The sequence below is a fragment of the Gordionus sp. m RMFG-2023 genome, chromosome 3, assembly GCF_954871325.1.
Source record: "Gordionus sp. m RMFG-2023 chromosome 3, tfGorSpeb1-WG-v2, whole genome shotgun sequence".
NCBI lineage: Eukaryota > Metazoa > Nematomorpha > Gordioida > Chordodea > Parachordodidae > Gordionus > Gordionus sp. m RMFG-2023.
Genome location: NC_088777.1, coordinates 31,665,039 through 31,692,988, shown reverse-complemented (window position 1 = coordinate 31,692,988; position 27,950 = coordinate 31,665,039). Strand labels below are relative to the sequence as shown.

Below are 27,950 nucleotides of genomic sequence, written 5' to 3'. Positions count from 1 at the left end.
GATAATCACCATTTTTCACCGACAAAACGTATAACACAATTCGAAACTATGGGACGATACCGCTTCACAATGTTTATCGTAACTTTATTATTTACTTTATGGTCTTCTATACATTGTAAAACGTATGCAGACGAGTTTGCAACAATATATTCATCTCCTATCCCATCAGTATTTGGAAACCCTTGGCCTCATCCTTTGTATATGAATGTTACACATGATTATATCAAGATAGATCTTTTATCCACTAAATTAACGTCTAATTTATCATGCGAGATATTAGAAACTGGATTTAAGAGATTAATTGATAATTTGAAAACATTTTTGAGTTATGGATTAAATACACCTAATAATAATAAACAATATCCTTTAATTGTTAAAGTATATATAAATTCGTCAACATGTGAAACTATTCCTCAAGCTGAAATGAATGAAAAATGTAATATTAAAATGATCTTATAATAGAGATTTACAAATTCAAATTTTGGCCAAAGCCTGCCACAATTTTTAAAAATTTTTTAAGCTGGAACTAGGCCTGAAATTTATAACTGAAAAATATAAATTAAACACCTATAAGAAACTGAATAAAATAAATTAATATTTTCTCTGTATTACAGAGAAATTCTAATTACTACATTCTTACAAATGTTTCCTAATATAGTACAATTTTCCATAAGATACCTTTTATAGTGTGTAATGCCTAATTTAGTATTTGTTAGGATTCAGATTATGAAATAAGCTAATTTTTTTATTGAATTGATAGCTCATCTTTATATAAAGTATAAACTGATAAATAATTATTATTTATAACAGATATAATATTTAGTGAAGTTAATTCAAATATTATTTATAATATTAAAAAAATATATAATAAAATTATATCAAAATATATCTATAAAAATACTTAGAAATAAGTACAGATACCTTATAATAGTATTTAGGTACAGATACTTTTTACAAAAGTGTATCAAGATATATTTTATTTTAAACTAACAACTGTGCTGGCCAGATTTTTCAAAAAAAATAAGGCCCAAGTTTGGCCTGGCCTAAATTCTATAAAAATTTAAGGCTTGATTCAGGCATTTGGTCTATTTTTCAGTGCTTTATACATTTATAAAAGGATATTTTTTAAATATTATTATCTTTATAAGTTTTGTATACACATTTACATATAAATTGGTGCATTGTTATTTAAATCAAATCTGACTGAACTAGGGCTCTCAGACTTGGAGTATTTTATTGATTTAGACCTTGATTTTAAAATTTCTTTTAGACCAGACTTGGACCTCCACAAAATTTTTAATTATTTTGTATTTCATGTTAGTAAGAATATTAGACTGCATTGATATTAAAATCACTCAGATTTGCACAAATATCCAATTTTAAAAAAGATCAAATTGGCTTATCTTTTCAACAAACTGATTTCCATTATCATATTTAATATTGTAGTGAGTGAAACTATGCTTTATTCTAACTTGAAAACATATATGATATTCATGCAATTTTTTTTATCAAAATTGAAAAAGTTCAGCTAGAAATTTCATTTTTATTTCTCATTTGACATGGAATGACCCAAATGTATATGTTTATATCTCATCAACAAAAGATATTTCCTTAAATTCATTATTGTGAAAACAAATGGCCAAGGGAATTCCATCCCCATGTCCTTGACAAATTAGGGTTTAATAAATATCATTTCAATTATGACTGTCTGATTTACAATATTTTAAACAACCCTATCCAATATTTTAATTAAAAATTGCATGATTATTTTAATTCTGAGCATTACTTTATTTTAGAAATATTTAACTCTTCCCTCTTATATAAAATTAATTCCAAATCACTTTTCTATTTAAATCCAAAAATGTCCTCATCTTAAATTCTAGTAGAGGTTTATGTTAGAAGTAAATAATTTATTTTAGAATTCATTTCATATACTATTAATATCAATCATACTGCAAATTAATCAAATACGGAATACGGAATAAAGCGCATACGCTCTCTCAACGTTGTAGCAGAGCTACGCTAGGTTTTCCTCATTTCCATCTAATTGGAAGATTTATAGGTATAAAGTAAAATATGAGGAGCCCTTCACACGTTTGTGGGCAAGCCGCACGTACTTGTACGCATAATAGTTCATAAACTATTATTTAAACGTCTGTGGGCTGGAACAGATAGGGAGGACTAAGAGAACAGCCCACACCCAAAACCTACGGCCCTATTTATTTTTAAAAAAAGGGACGGGGAAGGTACTCTAGAAATATAATTTAAAACCTAAAATAAGAAATAAATATATGATTAAATTAAATTCAAAGTACAAATACAATCACTTATCAGTTTATATCCATCCTTGAAGATAATATCCATATTCATCACTCGTACCGGAAAAACCGAACCTCAATTAATTAAATTAAGATTAACCCATTATCTTAGTCCTCACTTTTCTTACTCCAATTCTTAAAAAAAACTTTTTCTCTAAATTCTAACAATTCTTTAATTCTTAAAAAAATATTAAGAAACAATTTTTAACTTTTTATTTTAAATAAAATAAAAATAATTTTCACATAAAAATTTTCCAATTTATAAATTAAAAATATTTTTCATCAGAAAAATAATAATTATATTATTTCTCTTTATTATAATATTACTAGATTAGATGATGACCCATAGAATGATGGGGAATCAAAATTTTCTTCTTTACTCAATTTTTTTTTTTGGAAAAACATTCAGATGGCTGATTCACTGTCATAAGGGTATTTGAATTATAATAGATAGATTGAGCACATAAATATAATTTTTACAGATTTTTGATAGCCCATCAAGGGGAATATGAATTTTCTTCTTTATTTAATGATGGATGAATAATAAATTTTACCCTTATTTGATGATGAATGAATCAGAAATTTTTCTATCTTATGAGGTTCTAGCAAAAATATATTTTTTATATTATAAATTACAAATACAAATGAATAAAAATTTAGTTTAAAAGATTTCCTATTGTAGGCATAAATTAAAATTACTAACCATATACTTTATAAACATATTTTATAAAAAATAATAAAAAATTTTGGAATAACCCCTCATCTAAATAAATATAAATTTCTAAATCACATCTCATAAGATAGGAAAATTTTCTGATTCATACATTATCAAATAAAGGTAAAATTTTTATCATTGAATAAAGAAGTAAATTATGATTCTCTGTAGTTTTTGACGAGCTATCAGCTAATAACTTATATTTTTTAATGGGTTCTTAAATAATCCCTAAAATATATGTAAATTTAAGGCAAGCTCACAACAGACATTTGTTTTTTCTGTTATTTATCCTAAAAAAATGGATTTATATTTCCTCCATATATACACTTCACAATGGCTTTCTTTATTTCCTTATGTCCAACAATTTCTTGAATCTAGCAATTAACACATTTTTTTTGCAAATGATTGAAATAAGGCATATATATGGTTTGCCCATTCCTTTAAGTTCAAATAAAGTTAGATGGGAAATGAATCAAATTAGGGATTTTCATGGGCCTTGATTTATTCATCAGCCTCCAGTCCAGGTCAACAATAAAAATAATTTGCAGGCCCATTCCATATTTAATAAAAAAATTCAAACCCAAGCCCATCATAAATTTCAAAAATTTTGCCTTAGCCCATATTCAAAAATTTAATTTATTGCTTTAAATGAAAATAAACAATATTTAAGTGTATTTTATACAATCACTTTGTTTGCAATACTGAAATTAATTATCATTAGAAGAAAAAAAATGCAATATATTTTTAAGTTAGTCACAGTTTAAAGCTATTTAAATGAAAAATTTTAAAATTGAGGCTAACTCTCCTTGATTCAGCCCAGATGTCATAGACTAATGAAAGTTTACACATCAAAAATAAAATAATTGAAGAATTTAAACTTGCCTATTCTTTTGATATACTGAAATAAATAGTGTTTACTTTTGGTGTTCAACAATAAATATTTTAAAAATATTATCTAAATAAAATTTGTTGAAAAAAGAATATTTTACCTGCAGTGGCAATTGAGTATTGTGTTGAGTATATTCGCTATATTATAAATCACATGGGAATTACTATTGGCTTAAAATTGCTATGATGATTATCATTGGACAAATATTTTTTTTAAAACACTATTTGTTAAACTTGATTGACGTTTTTTGAGGATTATTATAATAGATGAACAATCAACAATATAATATTATTGATTGACGTTGTTAAAATATTTAAAATTATGCATACTGGGATACCCATAATTATTAGAGCTGTGCACATCAGCGTCTACATGACAGGATTTTCACTGGATGCAAACCCCCTTCAAAAACCTTTGCCTACCCCCCTAAAAAAATTATGCGCGGTGGTTGCCTTCTATTATTATTCTTACCTTTTAAATTTATTGATACTCTTTTCAGAGAATTTATAAAGGGATATTTTGTGAATATAAGGAATTTATTTTTTAGATAATAAATTCAATTAAAACCTCCATTATTTACAATGAATTAATTATTATGGCATTATTAGCTTGCTGAAAGATAGCAGAAAGTTTTATTTGGAAAACAATGTGTATGATTATATGCATATATAGATTTGGTCGATGAATTGTATTATAATAATTCTATTATAAAAATATTTATTTTTACAGAAATAAATTTTGTCCTATTTCATCTCAAAATCTAATAGATAAACCCTCAAAAAATTTATCTTACCACTATTAAAGCAGCCTACCCCCTACCCCCATTAAAGCAGCCTACCCCCTACCCCCATTAAAGCAGCCTACCCCTACCCCCATTAAAGCAGCCTACCCCCTCAAAAAAATAGGATGCAAACTGTTCCTACCCCTCACGATCATGGAGACACTGGTGCCCATCCACAAAATTTCACTCATCTGATCCAATATCTTCTCATATTACTATAAAACCTAACCAATACCTCATATACATTGAATCAATATCTTAGAAAAATCAATATTTTCTATTCAAAAATACATTTAACTTTCACGAATGATTTCGATTTATTATTTTTTTATGCTCCAAAAATTAATTATCTCATTTAAAATATGGGCAATATTTATGGCTGAATGTAATATTTTTAATAGGCTCAATTTAGCCGATTTTTAAAAATAGCTAAATCAGATTTTAATAAAAATATTATTCAAGCCTCAAAATTTTGCTAATAGACTTTTTGTCATCTGTGGACAAAATATCCAAGCTCAGGTAATTTACTTTTTGCGAAAATCTTGAGTTAGTTTATAAAATTCTGCAAAATTGAGCCCGTTTAACAAGACTAGCTAATGTGACTGTGAGTCGTTAGATATGTTTAAATTCTTTTCTTTTTGCAGATATTATAACTTGGGTTGTTAAGAAACCCGATTCGGGATGATTTTTAAAAACGATCCGATTAAGATTTTAGCAAAATAATATTATGAATCTCGAGGCTTACATAATAAATTCGAGGCTTATTATATATTATTTTGCCTAAGTCATTTTTAAAAATTGACCCGAATCAGGCTTTTTACCAACCTAAAATATCAAATTTTTATCCACTATTTTTTAAAAATAATTTGATATTTTTGAAATGTGATAAATAAATTGAATTTTGGTTCCTTTTGCTAAAAAAATCATAAAAATATCAGATCAGGGTTTTTAAAAAATATTTCCCGATCCGATATTTTTAAAAATAGCTAAATATCGGCCCCAATCCTATCTGATATTTAATTTCTGCACAGCTGTAATAATTATATTAATATTTTATTGAAATTATATAAAATCAAATTCAAAATATATTTATTTGGAAAAATAAAATAATAAACAAATAATTATAATTTTAGGATAAAAGAAAAAAAAAGATTAACAATCAAAATTATTGTTATTCTCAGTCTCACTCATTAAAAATTTGGTAAATCATTGAGTCTTTCGGGGAAATTTTTTATGTTTTTTAAATTTAATTTTATAAAAAAATACTTGTTTTTTTAAATTAAATTCTTAAATTTCGCATTGTCTTTTATAATTTTATTTTATTAATTAGGCAATAATCATAGACAAAATTTTATCAATCCAAGTGACCAATCCATGCATACTCAGCGAATTGAGTCTGTATGGAGGAGGTATCTAAAGGTTAATATTAAAACAATTATGTGACTGTATATTTGTGAATATTGTTGTTTTAAAAATATTATCTAATTTTTAATATATAAAATTTTTAACTTACATTTTCTTAAAATATATCAGAGACCTTAGGGCTGGACCCGTATTTTAATTTTTTAAAATATACCCGGGCCGGGACTGATTTTTTTTTAAAAAAAATACTCTGGCCGGGCCGTGCAAATGGTACCTCTGCAGGTCTCTGAATTATATTTTGAATTTATTTATTGCAATAGCTTAATATTTTATATTTATTCAAAAGCTCTTATCTATAGTGTCTGAGTTATCACATTTCCAAATGACATAAATTTACTATATTTGGATTTATATTTTGAATTATTTATTTAAATTTATAATTGTTTAATATTTCATGTTTATTAAAAAAATTAAATAATGAAAACACATAAAATTTTCCCGAGATTCAATTTGTAAAAATGGGTGGGCCAAAAAAATATATACTCCCAATCCGATATATTGGACAACCCTAATTTTATAATCAAAAAATTGACATAAAACCCTAATAAAAGTTATTAGAAAAAGAACCACCCGAAAGTCTTACCTCCCCCCTTTAAAAATCTTAGATTTCTTATTCGATTCTTCTAAACGAATTTCTAATTAAAAAATTATTCGAATAGTTCGTTTTTTGTAGAAAATAATTCATACGAAAATATATTGACAGATTTTTGAGACCCCCCCCCCTCTTTTCACCCATTTCAGGTTAAACGTTCTACGCCTCAGTTTAGGCCAGTAACTTCAGAACCACACCTGCCTTTTAAAAAATATGGACTTATTTTGATAATACTAATTCGACGTTAAAATATATCAAAAATACATAACCCAATAGCGTCCAACGTTAAATGTCATTACTCTATTTTAATCTATATATAGGTATCAAAGCTATTGAAAAAAGTTCAATTTTTTTTAATTTTGAAAAGAAATGCTATTCAGAACTCGTAAAAAAAAGAGCAACTATGACGCAGCTTAAAAATAACTTTTATGATAAAGAATAATTCCAATATATAATAAAATGAAATCAGCCGGAAAAATATCAAAGAATAAGAACGTGTTTTTATTTATAAAAATATTTAAAATACATCAGAATTAGCAAAAAAAATTTGAAATCATGTAGCGCTAATTAAAATCGATCAACAAGTTATAATATTGATCGTACTTACATCACATAATATTAATATATTTATGATGGGCCTATAAAATTATTTTATTGTTAGATATCTTGGATGTGACAGCCGAATCCGAAATGATCATAAACTGTAACAGCGTGTGGGGAGCTCTTAGAGCGTTCACTACTCTCTCCCAAATAATTCATCTTAATCCTGACTTAGATGGGGATTCCTTGGTAGCTAACATCAGCCACATAATTGACGAGCCCAGATTCCAATACAGAGGTATATTGCTGGACACTTCACGCCATTTCTTACCAGTCAATCTATTGCTACGAAATTTGGTTTATAGAAAATTATATTTGTATATATTATTCTTTCCATATTATATTTCTTATTCCCTATATGCCTTTTCCAAACAACTCGTTTTTTAAAAAACGGATATAAATAAACAGCTTACATTCTTCAAGACTTAAACTATAGCTATGTTTATTTCTTAAACCTTAAAATTGGAAAGTCTCATACAGGAGGATTTTTTGAAAGTGAATAATTATTATTTTTTAAAAATCCTATTTTTTAAAAGTTGTTTGCTTTGAGTTTTTTGGCTTCCTTTATCTCGGAAACTGTATTTGTTTGCTTTGAATTTTTTGGCTTCCCTGATCTCGGGAACTGTATTTGTTTTCTTTTTTATTTTAAAATAATCGTTTTGTCCTTGGATATTAAAATTTTTTTTTTTATTTGAAACCTAGATGTTCCATTTTATACCTTATTTTTATACTATTGATATAAATTATTTATTGAAAAAATTCTAAACTTTTTATATTATTTGACTCGAATTTTTTTTTGGCATTTCATAGGGCTCGGATTTGGTTATAAAATAACATGTCTTGTTTCGTTTGAACCTTAGATATTCTATTTTCTTTCTTCGTTGAATGGTATTCTGATTGAATATTAAGCCTTGTTTTGATGCATTATTTAGTTTACTAGAGTCCTGTATTCGACCTATTCTTTTTGAGAAAATATTTTGGTCCAACCGATCCGACTGCTCAAAGATCCGAGGCTGATCCGAATTTTTATCTTAAAAAAGGTCCGAAAAAATTTAAGAAATTATATCGGATTAAAGTATGATTTTTTAAGGGGGAAAATTATAAGCGCTTGATAAAAATAAAAATAATTGGTGTTTTTTTGAAAAACTAAATTTGGAAAACGAAATCATTTAACATTTTGTCGAGGTCCGAGTTTTGTTCGAATTAAAATTGAAATTTAAGGTCCGGCTTGATTGAGTCGAGAAAATGTTTGTTCGATCCACCCGAATTTGATCTGTCTCAGAAGGGTTCATGCAGGCTCTATTATATGCTTTAAAATTTGTACTTTTTTAAATATAATAATTTTGTTCAAAATATGCGGTGGTTTCCGATTATATTGGACAGATTCATAATAAGCAGGAATCGGAACCTTAAAGATTTGCAGAATCGGGTAAGAGTTTAAGAAAAAATAAACCAGGTCCTATAAAAAATAAAATAGGTTTCATTCTAAACTTACAACAAATCAGATTTACAAGCATATAAATAATTATATTTGTATTTTAAATTTAACCAAATATCTTTCAGCCATATCTTTTACTCGTTGATAATGAAAATAATTTAAAAATATTTAAAAACATGTTATGATTAAAACCAGTTTTGGAACTAGAACTTGAAAAATTATTCAAAATCTAATAAGGTTCCGATCTCTGGTAATAAGTGTGTTCTTTGCAATTTACTAATTTTTTTGGAAGAAAGGGAAAGAAAATTGATTTTATTATAAATTTTTAAGGATTGTAAAAATTCTTCGAATGCCATTATTATTACTATCATCTGTCCTTTCGTCAAATCATTCTGAGCATATATTGAAATTTATTTCTTACAAATTTATAATTTCTAAAAATTATCCTCTCTCTTAAAGGATGCCATGGAGATGAACAAACTTAACGTGTTCCATTGGCATATAGTAGACGATCAATCTTTTCCTTTTTTCAGCCAGAAATTTCCTAAACTCAGTGAAAAGGTAAACTTTTTATAAATCACTTGTAGCCGAATTAATGCCTTCAGACTTAATTAAAGTTTTTTAATTTGTTTTTGTTAGGCGTTTACAACCTTACAAAAATAAAAATTTAAGACCTCTGACATATGGGTAATATATGTTTGAAATGCGCTTTTCGAAAACAACGATTTTTTAAAATATATATTGTAATTATATGTGGTAGTGATCAAACCCAAAACTGTTCATCGATAAACAAAAATATATTGAAATTTATTATGATTTTAGTATTTGTTGCATAATGTACCTTTAGTAAATTTGGTACAAAATTAAAATAATATTTTAGTTAGGCATCTTTTAATATAAAGTAATAAGCATATTGTAGTTTATTTTCAAATAGTAATCAAAATATTAGCTTGAAATTCAAAAAAATATGTCTAACTTTTAATGCCCGGGCTGGACTATGAAAATTTTTACTGCGAGGCCCTGCCTGATTTTTTATATAATTTTCCTGCCCGGTCCGAATTTTTTAAAATAATTATTTACCTAAAAAAATCAAAATTATCACATATATCTAAATATCGAATAAATGCGAAAAATGGAGGTTCTTTCCCCAAAACTTCGCATTTATACCATTTCAACCAATATAATTGATAACAAAGGAAATTTGTTTATATTTAACAAACTTGAGGAAGATTATTTAGTGTTGCGTAACCGTTAAAAACTTCGGCTAAGCCTCGCTAAGACTAATTAGTGAAAAATTAGGCATCGGATAATCGTCAGCTTTGCACAACACTAAGCTGGCCTTATTTTTATTTTTTTATATTTACTAAGATTATTTATATATAATTATTTTATATATTTATTACCTCTGTAGTAACGCTGACGGACGATTAGCGAATTCCTTAGCCGGTGCCTAATTTTTGACTAATTAGTTTTAGCCGATTGTCTCAAAACTTGGCTAAGCCATACTCTAATTATGATGGTAAAAATAATAAAATACATATAAGACGTATACAAACACACCCTCCTTTTATGTTGTAAATACAGTAACCCTAGATATTCCTCATTTTCATCAAACTGAATATTAAAAGAATCTATGAAGGAACTTTTACACATTAGTGGGTAAACCGTACATACGCATATTAAATCGAAATCTGTTATTTAATATTGGCTGCAAGTGGTATTTGAAACGGAAAACAACCTATACCGAAATATATAATATAGACAAATGTTATTAACGTAGTTATAAGGCATCGAATATGATTTCAAAATTAAATAATCTAGAATAAATAAATTTAGCTAGCTATCTAAAATAAATATTTATATATGATATATAGGGTAGACCGGAGCGCAACGGCAATCGGGTTAGAAAAACAAACGTTAATAACTTTCTAACCATTTGAGCTATTTAACTCAAATTTAGTCAGAAAATTACCATATGTTTTACTAGAATTGGGAGCCCCACTATCAAGAGGATTAACAAAAAACAGTTTTATTTGCCTTTTTTCGACGATTTTATTTTAGATATTTCTTTTTTTTCAATTAAAATATAAAAAATAAAATTTTTAGAGATTTTTCATTGACAATAAATACTACATGTTTCTAGCTTATCTAGCTAGATATCGAGTTAGTACCACTAAATCTAGAGACTTGGGGGTCAAGCAGTAAAGGGGTCAAAGAATAAAAATATAAGGAAAATCGTAAATAATCATTCATTCACTATGAATTACTACAACTACAAGCTTAAAACAAAAGATATAGGACAATAAACACTATAAAAATATGATGAAGAGAACAATTTTAGGCTTTGTCAACTCTCAGATTATTTCTTTACAGCCGTATATAGCTTCTTCTAGATAGCTTCAAAAGAAAGAGGCTATTATGATTTACCACCTCCTTGTTTTATTTGTACCGAAAAAATATATAATAACAAATAATATTTATTTAATATACAAAGTTGAAACATACCAGAATAGGGTGTCATAGCTCAAAGGCCAAGGCTAAACAGAAATAATTTTTAAAAATAATAAATAAATTTAGATTAATCATAAAATTAATAAATAGATTATTTTTATAAAAATTTTGTTATATTAAAAAATAATATTTATTTATATGCCTTGAAATTGATATTAACTATATCATCCCGAATGTATTGCCATCTCACCTTGTCTATGGGGTCAATTGGAGAATTTGTCACTTATCTCTCGCATATTTATGACTACCTCTTAAACTATGAGAGATTGAGCTTTCGTCCCTAACAATTTTTTTTTATCACAAATATGAAAAATACTGATCAAAAATCGAAATGGAACTAAACCATTTTACATAGAGTTCAACACCCTAATAGCCAAGATTGCTAATTTTGATCAAAATTTATCATCGAAGAAATTTCCCATTTTTTTTCCTATGATACCTTATTCCAACTTCAAATCTAACATTCAACTAAAAAAAACTAAAATTTTATATAAGGAATCTCATAGGATATAAACCAATGTGATTTTGATTATGTTGATTTCGAATGTTACACCGATTTTTTAGGAGAACGTTTATTGGATTAAAATGCAATCTGAGATATATACATTTAATAAATAAAATCCCTTTTAAACAGAAGAAAAGAAACGATTCGAATAATTAAGAAGGAAATTTTTTCAGGAATGTTCCTCATATAGTTTGTTCATATTGAGAAGAGTTGTCCTTGTAAAATAAGTTGAATTAAATATTGTATATTTTTATTTATTTCCATTAAAGATTCTTTTTTTAATGGCCACATAGAAATTGTTGATGTTTTTATAATAGGATTTTAATATCCTTTTACTCAACAGGGAGCATATAGCCAAAAATTGGTCTACAGCCAAAAAGACGTGGACAAAATTTTGACCTACGCTCATATTAGGGGAATAAGGGTTATGGTAGAATTTGATACTCCAGGTATGAAATATATTTATAAAAAACCTAAATCTTATATTCTATTAATTTCAGATATATTTTTAATTAAATTTCTTTAATAAAACTTAGAATTAAATTAATTATTAACAGTACATTGAATGAAAATTAATTCGTCCTCATTAACCTTAACTAATTTTTAATATTGATAAAAAAAATTGGGACTTAAAACTTTTATTGTGTATAGTATATATGTCATAGATTACACTGAATTTAGAATACTGGAATCTTTAACATTTAAATCATTCTCAGCACACATTTTTTTAATTTTTAAAGACTTGATTTTGCTGGAATTATAGTCTACCGTGTATCACCTCAAATTAAATTTAATTCAAAATTTCACGGTAAAAAATTCCCTAAAAATTTTGGGTAGAAGCTATACCTGTAATTTCTTTTATTTTAAATTCAATAAAATAGCTAAAAACTAAAAAATAATAGAAATACACAAAACAATAAATTTTTAACCTAAAAAAATCTCCCACCCCTTAAAAAGAAAACAGAAAGTTTTAAATAAAAATAATATTTCAAATATTGGAACGTTCTGTTCCAAGCATAAAATTTTAATTATTCTCGAAACGGTTACGGGAAAAATTATGATCATCAGAACTTGATGTAAAATCGCTCCATTTTATCGGATTTTTTAAAAACGGTTAATTCGGTATTTTATTCGTAAAAATATTACGCAAGCCTGAAGATTTTGCTCATAGATAGCACAAGAGTTTGGACATCTATTAGCGAAATCTCCAAATTTAGGCAATATTTTTCTGGCTAAAATATTGGTTCCATGTCAATTCAGCGAAATGTTTATCGCGAAACACTTTTTCGCCAAACTTTTAATAGCTAAACTGTTATCGCTACATTAAGTGACGCGAAAATTTTATAGCAAAGTCATTCTCGCGAACAATATAGCGAAAACTATTTCGCGAAGATATTATAGCGAATTTAATATTACTAAGTCAGTATCGCTATAATCGCTTAGTGTTATTAATTAGTCGAGTTCTTCCGACAACGACGTCATAGTCGTAGGAAATTTACTAAAGTCGAACCATTTATTCGGATTAGTCCCCATATTCGACTAAATTGAATTTTTGAGCCGAACTTGCATCGCTGTATATATAGTAGGGTAAAAATTAAATTGCAAATATGGTAACTTAAATTTCTGTGAAGATGAACCATAGAAAAGTGACAATTGTCATATCCTTATTTTTAAACTTTTTTAAAGCAAATAGGTAAAAAAATTTGTAAACATGTTAAATTGATATTTTAGAGAAGATAAACCATAGAAAAGTGACAATTGTCATAATCCTTATTTTTTTAACTTTTTAGAATTTTTTTAAAGCAAATGGGTTTATAAATTGTAAACATGTTAAATTAAAATTTAAATGAGGATCATAAAAAGTGATAATTGTAATAATCGTTATTTTTAAACTTTTTTGAAGCAAATGAGTAAAAAATATAAACTGTGCTAAAAATAAAATTCCGCTAATAAATATATGGGATTTTTCCTACAATTTTATATCAGCATATAAAAAGTACATAAGAACTATAACACTATATCAAATACATCATAAAAATATCTATCAAAAATCCTTCTTTTTAGAAAAATGTTTGCTATATATATATCTATTTCAATAATCGATTAAATAAATAATATAATAATAATCAATCATTAGTTACGCAAAACGAATAAAATGTTCTGTGTTTAAGCTTAAATTTAACATAAGTGATAAAATAATATAAAAAATGTTTATTGTAACGATAAAATAAAACGATAAAACCGATTTTTGAGTTAAGAAACAAAATCTTTTTTTGCTATAACATTTAGGTATAAAATAAGTATCTTTGAAATTAAACGAAAACTTAAAATCAATCTAACATTCCACCCTCCAAAGGACATAAAAAAACGTTGTAAATTGTTCTTGATCTTGTACGCAAGTTTGTTCAAATCGTTGCTTAACAGTTTGCTTGTTGTCTATTTTGTTCACCGTTAACGTTATGTTATCAGTGATCATCACGTTTTGCTTCTTCGTAGATGTTTCGAATTGTCTTTATCAACTCCTTTAATAAGCTGCTGTCATATTCAGTTGTTATTATCATCATTTATCATTTGTGGTATTATTATAGTTATTTTTATATAATATTGGAATAATATTGAATTGAAATAAACGAATATTAGATTAAATAAATCGAATAAGAATGTTGGAATAAGAATTTCACAAATATATATATGTATGTTATAAGTTTATATATAAAAAAAATATTTTAATAACTTTAATATGTAAATATATTGATCCAAATTTAATGAAATGTAACGTTTACTACATATTTTTCTAAATGCCTTATATACTGAGAGTTTACTAGCTTATCATCCACAGACATGATATAGTCTTTGAAATATTTAGGTTTGTTAACTATTCTCGCCGGTCTCGGTGTTGGAATAAAAACACTATCTTTTCCCCTTCTAAAAAAAATTTGGGAATTATTTATACTCAAATCTGTCTCAGGATTGTTTCCAGGCCACCGCGCATGATCTTTTTCTTTATCTGCTCCCAGATGTTTAGCATGTTTGATCTTTTTCTTTATCTGCTCCCAGATGTTTAGCATGTACATTTTGTAATATTGTTTTTAAGGTTTTTTGGAATAACTATTTTATCTGATTTAAAAAGGTATCTTTGACTATATTTGGTTCATTTTCTATTTTTTAATTAATCCTTTTTATATGAGTTCTATTTTTTATGACATCCTCCTTTTATTGTCTATGACTTCCGAAATACGTTTATCACTCGAAGTTTCTGCTGCAAAATTTTTTTTATTAGTATTTTTTGCATGTCAAATTATTTCACTACAATGGTTTAATTAAATAGGTTATAATGTACCTTTTTAAAATTAAATAAGTTTTAACGATAATACCAAAAGATATGTAAAATAATTGTTTTTCAATTTCCTGAAACCAATTTTATAAGACTCATCTGTTTCCATGATAACAATATACAAAACCCTCATCTAGCAAGATTAAATTTTTTATTGAGTACATAAATAATAAAAATTAAAAAAAATTAGGAGTAAAATTCTTAAAAAAGTATATTCAAACTTGTTTCAAATATTTGTTCATATTGAATGCAATAAGTGTATATATATATATATACTTCATTAACATATTATAAGGAAATGTTTGGAATTAATTCTCATCAAAATAAGGTAAATTTCTGATTCACACTTCATATAGGCTTATTGATTTATAAAATTATCAAATTAAGGAGAACACTAATTCCTTGTCATTCTTGTCGGACATCAGCTAGTAATCATAAAAAATGCAAATATTTATTAGATTGTGGGAATGGATCCTTCCTTAATGTTTTTTTATTAACATTAGAAGCCACCAAGCACTCCTTGGTAAATTGTTATCCAAGTTTTGAATAAGTTTGCATCTTCTCATGATATGGATTCATTCTTCAAGATTATCTTTATTATAAGAAAATATATTTTAATACAGGTACAGGGGTTAGGCCATATTTAAATTTTTTTAAATATACCCGGGCTGGGCCTAAAAATTTTAAATATACCCAGGTCAGTGCTATATATTTTAAAAAGCCATTATTATTTACAAAAATTAAATAAATATAATATATTTTAAAAAAATCCAGACAGGTCCATGCCAAAAATTTTTTTAATAAAATACAAGGCAGGTTGTGCAAATGGTATATACAGGTCTCTGATATATTTTATTAATTTCAATATCAATATAAATATAATCGGAACATATAAATTTTCATTATATTAATTTCATAAAATGTAAAAATTATAATTATGTGCTCAATAAAAAATATTCCTAAATGAATTTTTAATTTTATACTTTTTTTTTCAATTTAAAACCTAAAAAATTTATTCTTGCTAGATGAAGGTTTTGTCTAACTTAAACCAGCCTATTTTGAGGATAGACGGAGAGATATTGGGTTAATGAGTGGAAGGGTTAAAAAATATTTTTAAAACAATGGGTAGGTGAATTTGAAATATATTTCAGGCAAAATGAGCAACTGACTTTTATTTATTATTAGATATTATTTCATAATTTATGTCTAAGTAAAAATTATTAAAATAATACTTAAAAAGCCAAATCAACCAATATAATAATTTTTAAACATTGGACAGGCAAGTTAAACAAAATTTTTAAAAAAATGAGCAGACAGGTGCAACAAAACTTGCCCATTGCAGACCTCTAGTCAGTATGACATCGGAAACAGCAGATCATAATGGATTTTAACCATAGAATCCTTTTATAAATAATATGCGTCTGTCACTTTTATTTTCACATGCATTTATCACCAGAGGTCTGCAAATGACAACATTTTCAGGCCCAATGGGAATTTAGTTAATGCCTATTCCAAAGGACGGAACCATCAAGTTGGATTAAGAAAAAAAATACCAATAAAAATGATCTTTGTTGGGATTCGAACCTAAACAGATATGTGAACGACGCTCCGGCCGATTAGGCCACAGACATTTCCAAAATTCACGAATATATATATATAAATTGTGACACTCTGAGTGTGACACGGCTTTTATATATGTTATAGATAGATAAAACAATGTAAAAATAAATGATATGCGGCGCCATACATATAAAACGAAAAATATAAATAAATTAAATTCGCATTTTGGTTTATTTTTATATTTTAATTAGAGTAGTAAACGAACGCGTTCGTGAACGAAGTTCGTTTTTTTGAAAATAATGATGAACGGCGTTCCTTTTATTTTTAACGAACTTTGAACGTGAACGCGTTTTCAATTTTAAAAACACCTTTTATTTATATTTATTTTAAAAATTTAATATTAATTCGAATTTTTTAAGAAAAAAGTCTTATATTTTATAAACAACTGTTTTTCCTTTTCACATTTCAATTTATTTTTTTAACACGCCATTATTATAGTTTATTAATTTGAATATTATTTTATATATTTTATTAATAGATTAGCATAAGCATGGATATTATTATTTCATCATCTGATTCTGAAAATTATCAGATGAACTAACATTGCCATGGCCCAAATATGATAAATATATTACAGTAACATCCTATAATGTAGGAACTAATTCAATGCTTGTACCAAATGTAAAATGTTCCTAAAAAGTATTATATCAGTTTATCTTCAAGTTAAAATTTAAAACGACATGATTGTAATATTAATTATATTATATAACATAACCAGTGTTGTTAAAATAGCGCGCTACTTTTTTCAGTAGCGGTAGCTTTAGCGGGCTACTTTTTTAGAAAATAGCGATAGCTGTAGCTCGCTACTTTCAATTTTACATAATAAATACATTTAAAAATTTTTAAAATATATTTTTTATTAAATCTAAAATTATAATCCTTTTATTTAATTTAATTTTGAAATTTAAGTTTATATTTAAAAATATACATTATAAATCATAAATCTCGTTATTAAAAATGTGTGAGATTGTTGAAGATAGCGAAATTTCTTTGGAAAATGAGAAAAATATAGATTATCCTTTCCTAAAATTCAAATAATACTTGAATCTTGAAGAAAAAATTACTACTGGATATCGGTTTCGATGCAAGATGTGTCGCAAAATTTTATCCTCAAATCATAAGCAGCTTTAATTTGAAAAATATTTAAAGGTAATATATTAAGGCTAATCCTTAATTTTTAAAATAAATTTAAATCAAAAACCAATCATTTTTTTTATATATTCATAAATTTTATCTAAATTATTTAAAACATTTTTAAATAATTATTTCAATCATTTTTATGTACATATCTCCTACATAATTTTTATTCTAAGTATTACTGTTATAATTTTAGACTGTTCACACCTCAAATTATAAAGAGATTGAAAAATATCTCAAAAGTTTTGGGGTAATGGAAGAAGATACACCCACTTCCAAATCAAATTTAATTCAAGCAAAATTAAGCAATTTGGATTCGTCAACACCAGGTGTATCTCAAAAATTGGCTGACAAAGTCATAATGAACTTAATAATAGATACTGTTCAACCATTATCCTTGGTGGATAATGGTTCTTTTATAAAGATGATAAACACTTTTTCTCCACGTACCAAGATATTTTGCCAGCAGACATTGATGGCAAGAATTTTGGATAGCTTTAAAGAAATGAAAGAATCTTTAATATTAAATCTATCAGATGTCTCCTACATCCTGTAGTTGTTTATTTTCTGATTTATAATATGATATTCATATTTTTAGAGCTTATTTAGGAGTGACCGCACATTGGATTGATCCAATAGCAAATATTATTTCAGAAATCCATATGTCCTACACAATTCAGAACAAGGTTTGTAAGATGATTACAGATAATGGGTCTAATTTCCTGAAGGCTTTCAGGTTTTAAATTTATTATAATTTTTTTATTATATGATATAAATATAAGAATATTTGGTGAAGATAATAATAATACTTGTAATATTCATTACAACGAAATGTTATTAATATTAAAGTGCGATAATAAATAAATTATATATATATATATAAATATGTAACAAATTATAGTCATGTTTTTATACCAATATTTTATTTGTGAAAATAAAGTTACTTAAAAAATATTTTTAAAAAAAATCAAAATAGCGTAAAAAGTAGCTAATAGCGCGCTACTCATTTGAAAACGATAGCGGTAGCGATAGCGCGCTACTTTTAAAAGTAGCGTTTAACAACACTGAACATAACTAAGTAAAATAATTAAATTTGAAGAAAAAATGCATTGGCTATTTGACTCCAACAATACCGATAATTATTTTAAAATTAAAAAAAATTAGTGGGTTAAGATATGGTCAACCATTGATAGACGCAGTATTATATGATATTAATAAAAGGTATTAAACCTATCACTATAAAATTAATTACATATATTTTATTTTTTAAAGATTTGAACATATATATGAAGATCAATGTGTTCTTTTTGCAATTATACATAAAGTATTCAAACTTCAAAGGCCATGGATAAAACTTCCACAGAAGGAACCTATAAAAAATAAAATTATAGCGTTTTGAAAAAATGCATTGAAAACCCTAGAAATGGAAATGCAAGAACTTTTAATTTCGAGATATCCTTTTTTTGACGACGAAGTAAAGGATGGATTGGAGGAAGATAACTTATCTCGATTTTTTGAAGCAAAAGACAAAACAATAATGTTTTTAATAAATTCCCAACATTAAAAAAGTTGTTTATTATGTATGATACCGCAATCCCCTCATCTGCCCCTGTAGAGCGCGTTTTTAGTATAGCTAATGCCGTATTAACTGCCAAGCGTTCCTGTCTATCAGATGGAAATTTTTAAAAACAATTGTTATTAAAAATTAATAACAAAATTTTTTATAAATAAAAATATCTTTTTATTCGCTATATATATTGTATTAATAAATATATTATCAAAATAAAACTATTATTTTTAACATGGCTAATATATTGTGTTAAAAAATATAAGATATTTATTTATATTCAATTAAATTTAAAAAAGAACGAACGTGAACGCGTTCGATTTTTTTAGAAATATTTACAGCGCTAATTTTAATAAATGAAATATTTTATGTAAAAAAATTCTTGGCAGTATTATATTTTCCATAAAAAATTTAAGTTCTATAAAAAATAGTTTAGCAAATTCTCTACAGTAGAAATTAATATTTAAGAAATACAAAAAATACCCTGGGTACCTATTATTTTTTCGCGTTGTACGCCATAGCGCATCTTTATTTTAAAAATATTTTTGTATGAAAATAATAGTCCTAACTTCTAAGTAAATAAATTTTCAAATTTACCAGGTTCATATTATATATATATCACTTAAAACTGTCATATACTTTACAAAAAATAAGCCAATCTATTGTCGTTCGTGCCTTTAAAGTAATTTTTACTGAATTCCCAAAAGATGATTTTGCTAAGTAAAAATTTTTATTTTCTTAGAAAATATAATATATTGTTCAGAAATATTTACTAGTTATTTTATTTCATATTTTTTTGGGTTTCAAAATTAATCAATACTCTTTGTCTTAATAACTCAGAAAATTGAATAAAATAATTCTGAGTAAATTTAAAAAAATTACTTAGCAAGATCTTCTATGATTTTTATAAATAATCTAAGAAAATCAGCAAAAATTCCTAGCTTTTAGTATTTTTTATCTTGATTTGAAAAATTTCTAAGCATTTCAAAATATTTGTTCAAATTTACTTTTATAAAGCACATTTTAAAATTTTATATTGGAGGAGGAGGGGGTGATGAATTTATTGGGGTAAATACCTTAACCAAATATCCTTCCGTACTTACAGCCATCCGCGAGAAGAGCCCCAGGAATATATTGGTTAATTTATTTTTTATCATATCAGATAAAGGTTGCATTTACTTAATAGACAATAGGTAACAAAAGATTCTTAAAACATTTCGCGTTTATGAATTAAGGAACTTTTGTGAGTAAATTAATATTCAATATGTTGTTTTCCTTTAAATAAATGCATTCGCGATATATTTATTGTTTCGCGGTAATGCGTTTGCGATGATAATTTCACGTAAACACATTAGCGGTATAAATTCCCTTCTTCGCGATAAAAGTTTCGTTCTATAAATGTTTCTCGGAATTGGTTTTACGATATTACTTTCGCTATAAAATTCCTTCGCGATTAACGACATTCGTTCTAATGAACTCGCGATTAATATTTCGCGGAAATAAATTCGCGATAATGGCTTCACTATAAATTTTTCGCGGAATTGTTTTTACGATATTACTTTTGTTATGAAATTCCTTCGCTATAAAAGTTTAGCGAAAAAGTGTTTCGCGATAAAAGTTTAGCTGAATTAAATCAATAATTATATTGACTTGGCCTTTTTTGAAAATCGGCTCAAATGGAGCTATTTTGCATCACTAATCAGAACATAACCTTTTTAATTTTAAAAGAACACCAGAACCGAATGATAAATATGTAAATCATGACAATCCCTAATATAACCCTTTTTTATGCTCAAAAAAATTATAAAATAAAAAGGAATAGAGGACTCTATCGAAGTTAAAAAAGTGGGTTTATAATTAAAATGAAATACTATATAATATTTGGACTTATAAAATATTGTGTACTGCTTTTTAGAGGAAATAAAAAAAGGAAAATAGATAAAAGGGAAATTAGAAAGAAGTTTGGTAGAAAGAAAACGAAATTTTATATAAAAGTTTTGTTTTGGAAATTAATTATTATCAGGTCATACCCTTTCTTGGGGAAAATATTTGCCGCAACTTCTTACCACTTGTTATCGTAGCGCTTCCAATCCAAATCTTTTGGACAGTATTTCCTCTAATAATAAGCAGAAATTTCCAAACGATGTTCTTAAAATAGATGATAGAGATTATACTGAACGTGAGCAAGGGAAAAGTAACACGGACCTTGGAAACATGCCGAAAATATCTCCAAATTTCGTTGATAATTTTATTTTAAAAAGTTCTAAAGATTCGAACATGAAAATATTTACTCGAGATGACTTACTAGAAGGTATATCCAAATTATCCATGAATTTTAACGTTTCCCTTGACAGAAATATTTTAGAAAACCTAAATGCTTACAAAGCTAGTAGTATCGAATCACCAAAAAACAATAAAGAAACGAAAATTCAAAATGAAGAAATGATTATTCCAAATATAAAAACGAATTTCAACGGAATTAATGGTTTTGTGAGTGCGGGAGATGATAGAAATTCAATACCGGAGTCATCGTTATCTCTTTTAGTTAAAGAAAGCATAATGGGTCCCATAAACCCGATTGGAGATTTCACTTATCCATTTTTGAGTGATCTATTTGGGGAAATTATGGAAAGGTTCCCCGAAAAGTATATTCACTTGGGAGGTGATGAAGTTATTTTCACTTGTTGGTAAATAAATTGATTTATTCATCAATTATATATTTTTATTTTTTAAATCTGTTTTTATTCCTTTCCCTTTGATTTTAATTTTTTAACCTTTACTAATTTCTTTTATATCATATCTTTTGTCCCTTTCATTTTTTATATTACTTTCTTTTTTTAATACGAAAAGTTTTTATACAAATATTACAATCCCACCCCTATATAAGGGCATCTAACCCCGACATCCAGGAATTCATGAAACGAAAAGGATGGAACAGCTCTAATTACCCTTTACTCGAAAATTATTTTGTTCTCAAGCTGATAGATATCCTGAAAGCTAAGGACCCTATGAGAAAATTTGTGGTTTGGCAGGAGATCTTCGATAATCTTGTTCATGTAAAATAAGGAAATAAATTAAAAACCTGCAATTATAAATCTATTATTCATCTTTTTTATAGTGCATTTTAGGGTTAGATAATATATTTTTTACACTCTTACTACTAAGACTAACTTATAATGTATATATGATTATAACATAAAAGTATATTTTAATGATATTTTTGTAATTTAAATGATAATCGTCATTAGACAGATGATGTCTGATTTATTTCTCATAGACCTATGAAAATATTTTGATTGCCAAAATTACTATAACTTATGCAAAACTAATTTTAAAAAAAGGGAAATATCCTTATAAAATTATACCTCTTTTTATAAGTTAAAAATCTACACAATTTGAAAGATATTTTTTTTAATCTAACTTTAATATAATATACTTGTTAGGGGAGGAATACCATAAACCATATCTGTCTACTCAGAGGGTTGTTAAAAGATATTTTTCTAATGTGTCTAATTATAGATACATGAAAGGGTATTTGGATACAGATACATGACTTAAAGGGTATCTGGATATAGAAATGTATCTTTATACAACTACAATTTCCTTAGCATACATCTTAAAGTTCATTTTTTAATATAATCATCATGTAAGGTGTTAATAATTCCAAAATCAAAAATTTATTAGAACTCAAATTTTTTATTGAACCAATTTATTTATATATAATATAAAATATATAATTTAAATAAGTCTAATTAAAAAAAAGTTTTATAATGTGTTAATTTTTTTTATTCATCAATAGCCCTAATCTAATATTAATCATCTAAAAATTTATAATGCATAAAGATTATTTTTACCACCATATTTAAATAATTTTTTCATCCATTGTATAAAATAAAACTTGCTTAAATTGGAAAGAAATAAACCTGCACAGATATCATAATATATCTTAAATATATCTATAACTAATATACACAGCGAATATATATCTAGACAAGGCATAATCTAGTAAAGATACAAATATGATATTTTTGATACTTTAGCAACTCTGATCTCTAAACCTTAATCTTACCCTCCCTAAACTATCTGCTCAGGGAGGCTGGTTTCATTAAAATAAATTATCCGAACTGGGGATTGAACATAAGTCGGATAATTTGCTGTGCCTTAGTTCAGATCTACAAACCTATGGGCTAAACCTACCATCCGAAAAATAATGATTTTTTTGTATATAAGGATAATTCATGATACTATCGAATATTTCATGAAAAACATATAAAACTAATAATATTCTACGCTTAATATCAATGTCCTTAGGGGAGCGGAGATGAGAGAAATCTAGCATATTTTATAGACAAAACTAGCACTATAGTTCAGATTTGGCGTTCGGGCTGGACTTCGAAATTAAAGGCCATTTTGAAGGCCAAACTTTATGCCATCCTTTCATCGCCTTGGTATCTGAATTACGTGAGTTACGGTCGAGATTGGCAAACGTATTACCTCGTAGACCCTTTTGACTCCGATAATAGTTTAATTCATACATATTTTTATTACTCCTTTTATTGTTTCTTTATAGAGCAATTTAACGTAATGTAAGATTCAATTAGTGTATTGATTTATTCATTCATTTTATTCCACAATTTACAAATCCTAACAACCCAAAAATTCTATTTATTCTTTTAAATATCATTTGTAGCAATTATCAATTTCACGGATTTAAAGCTTAAAGGACATTAATCAATTTATAACACTAATTAAATTAAGTTTAAGCAAGATTCGAATGATTTTAAGAAATAGTTTACATATTGAAACCCTATAGAACATTTTTGATAGGCTAGGAGTTTGACTTAGACTGAACTAGAGTTGTCAAGATAAGGAGATGGTCTTAAGGTTTCACTGTATTCATATTTATTATATATATATATATACTTTAAAAAATATATTATATTAAATTAATTTCTAACAGTTACCGATGTGGATGCAACATATTTCTTGGGTGGCGAGGCTTGCATGTGGGGCGAATTCATTGATGAAACTAACTTACTATCCACTTTATGGTTAAATTTTTTTAAAAAATTAAATATTTTTTAGGGTAATTTTTAAAAATTATATACAGGGACTTCTAAAAATTTTACTCCCTGACCTAATCTAAAATTTAGCTCTCCCCATATTTCCGAACAATTCATAGTAAAAATAGAAAATCAAAATCACCCCTCTACCCACTACAAATTCAATTATTATCTTGCTATATTTTAAATCTTATTTTTTGGTTACATTTTACGCCCTCTATTCTATTACAAAATAAAAAATTAAATTCAACGGCTAACACGGAGTTATTATATATTACGCATTTATTTTTATTAAATACATTTTTAAAAAAATGAATTTAAAGGCCTTCCCTTTTTCCCAAATAAATTTGGAATGGGTATTTATATTTTGCCAACGAACGCGATCGAATTTTTTTTTTTTTACTAGTGTATCATGAAAACTTATTTTATATAAAATAACTTTTTTTAATGAAATCCCATTTTTCCCATAATATCATGGAAATCACATGTTAAATTTAATTAATTCTTTTTAATTTTCTTTCTGAAAGACCCCTTATTTCTTTTTTCAAACAAAATTAAATTCTTTTTTTTTATTTTTGGGAATCTTTTAGTTTAACTTACGCCTTTAATAATTTGATCTCCTTTGACATGACCAATTATTGTAGAATTTTAAACTTAATGAGCTAGTAGGGAAAACTATATCGACCACGAAAAGATATCTCCTACAAAGATTTTTATTATTCCATTATCTTATATTATATAAAATAATGACAAAAACATATCAATGTAAATATCGGTATTAGTACAGTTTGAAATAAATATCGGTTCGGTTAAAAAATTTTGGATCGTTGCAGCTCTATTGCTAAATTAAATTTATTCATCATAATTATTTTAAACGTACATAAATTAACCGATAATATTATTTGAATTAAAACCTATTGCGCATGTCGGGATAACCCATTAAACTATCGCCTGCCCAAATTATTTTATTTTATATAATACTATCTCGAAAATTCAGTATACCCTAAGACATATAAATTACTATAACCATTTAAGGACCACTATTTTTTCCCATGCCCCCATCATTACTGATTGACAGATTATTTTAAATGTTTATAGTACTGCTATTTTTTTGAATTCTATCACCCAAGTATTGAAGGTTATTTATAAATTAGCCTTACAAGTTACCACCCTCATTCATATATGATAGATCCAAATTTCAGAAAGAACCCTTAATTTAATAGGCCAGAGCTTTAAGAAATATCGGATTTGAATAATTTGAGATTTTTTTCACAACCTTTGATGTCATAAAACATATATTTGGATTATTTTTAACTGGTATATAAAATGATGTAATAAAATTTATTTGAAAAAAAAACAATTGTGACAAGGCCGAGGGCGGCAGCCGTTGCGGAAAGATTATGGAGCCCCTCATATATAAATAACGTCACTTTGGCTTCCCCCAGATTACAAGGACATAGATGTAGGATGAAAGTGTAAGTATATATTTTTTTAAAGTGATATAAAAAAAGGAGGGAAGTAATAAAAGAGGTCAAAATATGTAGAAGGAATCAATGATGAAATAATAATGAATTTAAAAAATAAAACGAACATGATTGTTAGGAAAGAATGGAGAATAAAGAGAAAGAGATTACAAAATAGTTAATCAGCCGCGTTGGGGGGAGGGGGGGGGGGGGGGGGTTGAGTAATTAAATAAGAAAAATTATCGCAGTAGGTATCAAATTATTTATATTATAATTAAATATTTATTATTATTTTCCTATATATTCTCCCTCTCTAGTCTCGGCATACCAGCTTCTCCCATTCTTGGACCTAGCTACTGTCCGCACGAAATATAGTCTGAACATATAATCTTTTCCCCGATTATCATTAAATGACATGGGCTAAAAATATATAAATTATAACATACGTGACCAAAAATATTTTATAATTTACTTATTAGGACAAATCAAATCGTATTTTATTTATTTTTAACAATATTCGATTTATCATGTTGTATTAAATATTTTATAATAGGGCATCATACTATCTTATTGACATTTATTTCACCCAATGAATAGCCTATTTATTGATTCATTCAACACTTTGCATTATTTAATTTCTTATACTAAGTTTCCCATTTAAAAATGGAAAAGTCCGATCAAAAAAGGAAAAAGTTTTGATCATAAATGGGATAGGTTAATGTTCAGAGTTTAGCACAAAATATTCACCAAAGAACAAGAATTGAAAGTAATAATTATCGCTATCTTTAAGCAACTATATATCGAATCGTTTTTTATTAATATTATAAAGTGAACTTTTTAAAATAAGATGTTATCTTTTGATTTTTCTTCATTTTGTTTTTGCTGGCGAAAGGAAAAGGAAATTATAATTTTTATGAAATGATTTATAACCCAGAATGGTACCGCTTACTTATATTTAAGATACAAGATCCTTTTGTATCTTGTACTCTTAAATTTTTATCTGTATCTGGATACTTTATTTTATTTTTTCATTTTCTCGACAAAAGATACAGATAATTTTTATAATTTTGTGTAATAAATAATATAAGCACGTAAATTTTTTTCGTGGATTCCTTTATTAATTTTAGTATTCTTTAGTGCCGTACCATTGGAAGGTTCGAATGTCCGGAAGGGATTGACTGAGATCAAGGTTTGATATTTTCGGGGGAGTGGGCTGGGAACCCTGTTTCGCTGAAATTTTGGTCATCATATTGAAACCTAGGGTAAAATTTAAAATAATACTACACACAGTAGTAAAGACCACTATAGTCGCACACCTCACCCGGGGGCGAGGGTTTGTTTAAAAAAAAAGCTTCTTACCATAATTTTTTATTAGGCAACTATGTCCCAAATTTTTTTGACCGTGAGGGCAACTGCCTCACCGCAGTATGAGTGCGGATTTTATTCCAAATTAATTTGAGAAAAAAGGAACGGATTTCTCATAAATGAGGCTTTCATTTAATTGATTTTAGGGCACGATACGATGCTGATCCATTTGAGTTCTCTTTTTTATTAATATAATATAACAAAATTTAACATTTAATTTACAAAATTTTAAGAAAAAGATAATATTTCGTCGATAAGGATATAAAAAAATAATGGTACATATTTCGTTTTTCATCGCCTATTTTTCTAAACGCAATTGAATTAAAATTGAAATATTCACTTCGAGTTATTGAATTATTATATCGCGAGGTAACCTAGATGGGGATGTCCATTTTGTTAAAACAAAAATAAATCATATTAAAATAATTATCTGTGTATGTGGTATTTTCTTTATACAAACGGGACGAAAATTCGACAAACAACATTTAAAATTATATTTTTACAAATACATATAAAGAGAAACATAAAAAACATATTTTATATATAGACACTAAAATATATGAAACATATATTTAAAAAAAAAGGAGCATGTGTGGATAGAATAAAAAACTTTCTTTCTTGTCGTCATAT

The 27,950-nt window shown here is 26.5% G+C and overlaps 1 protein-coding gene across 3 annotated transcripts; it reads left to right on the top strand.

Moving 5' to 3' along the window:
* LOC135926286 (beta-hexosaminidase subunit alpha-like) lies at positions 1–26,573 on the top strand. Of its 3 annotated transcripts, none has more exons than XM_065462091.1 (10): positions 1–71; positions 7,379–7,614; positions 9,215–9,316; positions 12,115–12,220; positions 21,453–22,116; positions 22,317–22,485; positions 23,741–23,951; positions 24,390–24,480; positions 25,863–25,967; positions 26,273–26,573. In XM_065462091.1, exons 2-10 carry the CDS (start codon positions 7,408–7,410, stop codon positions 26,328–26,330), a joined length of 1,713 nt encoding a protein of 570 aa, XP_065318163.1. In that variant the 5' UTR covers positions 1–71; positions 7,379–7,407; the 3' UTR covers positions 26,331–26,573. The 3 variants fall into 3 exon arrangements, 2 of the variants coding, with proteins under 2 accessions (XP_065318163.1, XP_065318162.1); XM_065462090.1 differs by lacking the exon at positions 1–71 and adding an exon at positions 79–436; XR_010571830.1 differs by lacking the exons at positions 1–71; positions 23,741–23,951 and adding an exon at positions 78–436.
* Positions 26,574–27,950: the final 1,377 nt, after the last annotated feature.

Coding starts and splice junctions, on each gene's coding strand:
- LOC135926286 (XM_065462090.1), top strand. CDS start 202: ATGAATGTTACACATGATTATATCAAGATAGATCTTTTATCCACTAAA. Junction 24,481..25,862: donor AACTTACTATCCACTTTATG/GTTAAATTTTTT, acceptor AATTGTGACAAG/GCCGAGGGCGGCAGCCGTTG. Junction 25,968..26,272: donor CATAGATGTAGGATGAAAGT/GTAAGTATATAT, acceptor CTCCCTCTCTAG/TCTCGGCATACCAGCTTCTC.